General features: G+C 56.0%; 1 protein-coding gene across 1 annotated transcript in view; it reads right to left on the bottom strand.

Moving 5' to 3' along the window:
• Positions 1–189: 189 nt before the first annotated feature.
• The window catches only part of PPP6C (protein phosphatase 6, catalytic subunit), a 2930-nt gene continuing 1810 nt past the window's right edge, over positions 190–1309 (bottom strand). Inside the window, exons 4-5 of the mRNA XM_009998927.1 lie at positions 961–1170; positions 190–655 (exon numbers count right to left, since the gene is read on the bottom strand). Coding sequence (XP_009997229.1) covers positions 407–655; positions 961–1170 — 459 coding nt within the window. The 3' untranslated portion in view covers positions 190–406. The remainder of the gene's footprint in view (positions 656–960; positions 1171–1309) is intronic.

The raw sequence follows: 1309 nt of genomic DNA, 5'->3' as shown, positions 1-1309 counted from the left end.
GTGTGCCCCGCGGGGCCTACGGAGACAAAGGGGCGGGGAACAGCCCTTCTGAGCGCTCGGTTCGTACCCGCGGCCCCGCACACGGGCAGGGACTTTGCTGCTGAAATCTCTTAAAACTCCCCAAAACCAAAGCTGGGCAGGCCCCGGGGGGGAACAGGTTTCACCGGACCAGACACGCAGGAACTACAGGCAGTAGTATCAGTGTCAGGGACAGTACAAATACTCTGAAATTAATCTAGGGTAAAGGGAGGAAAAAAAAATAACTTGCTACAGACACCATAATACACAATAAATTTAGATAATTTAAAATTAAAAAAGGCAAGAGGCAGCATTTCAGCAGCAAAGTGCTCCATAAAAAGTATATTGTAAAGGGGCAGTACGGGGAGGGTACAGCAGGCAGGGGGGCTCAGAGGAAATAGGGGGTGGTTGTTCTAGGGGGAATGACACGTTCTGAGTCTGGGACTGCCCGGAACAGCTTTGGTTCTCTTGTATTTACATCTTTGAAGACCATGATGGAGGCGATGTTCCCGCAGCGGTAGCAGTAGTTTGGAGCTGACCACACTGTGACCAGCTTCTCGTCAAACATGAATTTGTAGCCCTCGTGAACAAGCTGGTGTGCTCTGCAGATGAGCTTCAGGTTGTTGATGTGGACGAACTGTGAAGGAAAGGAGAGGGTCAGTGTGTCCCAGCAGCCTCCCCAGCACAGCAGCTTTTCTCCCGAATCCTTGGAGCAGCACTAGTGACACCAGCCAGTCTCACTGTGTTTTTAAAAGCAAGGTCAGTGTCACCATGTCTGGCAGGTGTATTTCTGCTTTTAAGGTCCAGTGGCCCATTTTTCCAGCTGTTCCAGTGACCCCCACGACAGGACAAGGACCCTTCCTCACCCCCATCGCTGGGTGCCTGTCACACCGAGCTGAGCCCTCTGGCTGATCCCACCCTGCTCCCCCACAGGGTCCTCACCTCGTTGGTCACCTTGGCCCCGAAGAGCCAGCCTGCTCCCCTGGGGCTGATGGCCCACGTGTCCACGTCCTCGGGGTCAGACCAGACCAGGTCACAAAAGGCCCCTTTGTGAGGAATTTCCTGGTTGCGCTCGATGGTTCGAATCTGATCCAGCGTCTTGATGTCTGGGGAGAGGCCCCCGTGCACACACAGGATCTGCTCGTCTATCAGCTGCAGAGAAGGGACAGGTGTCTGACACAGCCCACGCTGCAGCCCAGCGCTCCCAGCTGGCCCAAGCCCCCAGGAGCCCCCAGGAGCCCCCAGGAGCCCCCAGGAGCCCCCAGCCCCCAGGCACTCACCGCCGCTATGC

This window comes from Chaetura pelagica, unplaced genomic scaffold (genome assembly GCF_000747805.2).
Source record: "Chaetura pelagica isolate M959 unplaced genomic scaffold, ChaPel_1.0 scaffold405, whole genome shotgun sequence".
NCBI classification, from domain to species: domain Eukaryota; kingdom Metazoa; phylum Chordata; class Aves; order Apodiformes; family Apodidae; genus Chaetura; species Chaetura pelagica.
Note: the sequence above shows the minus strand (reverse complement) of the source record. Positions and strands in the feature narration are given on the sequence as shown.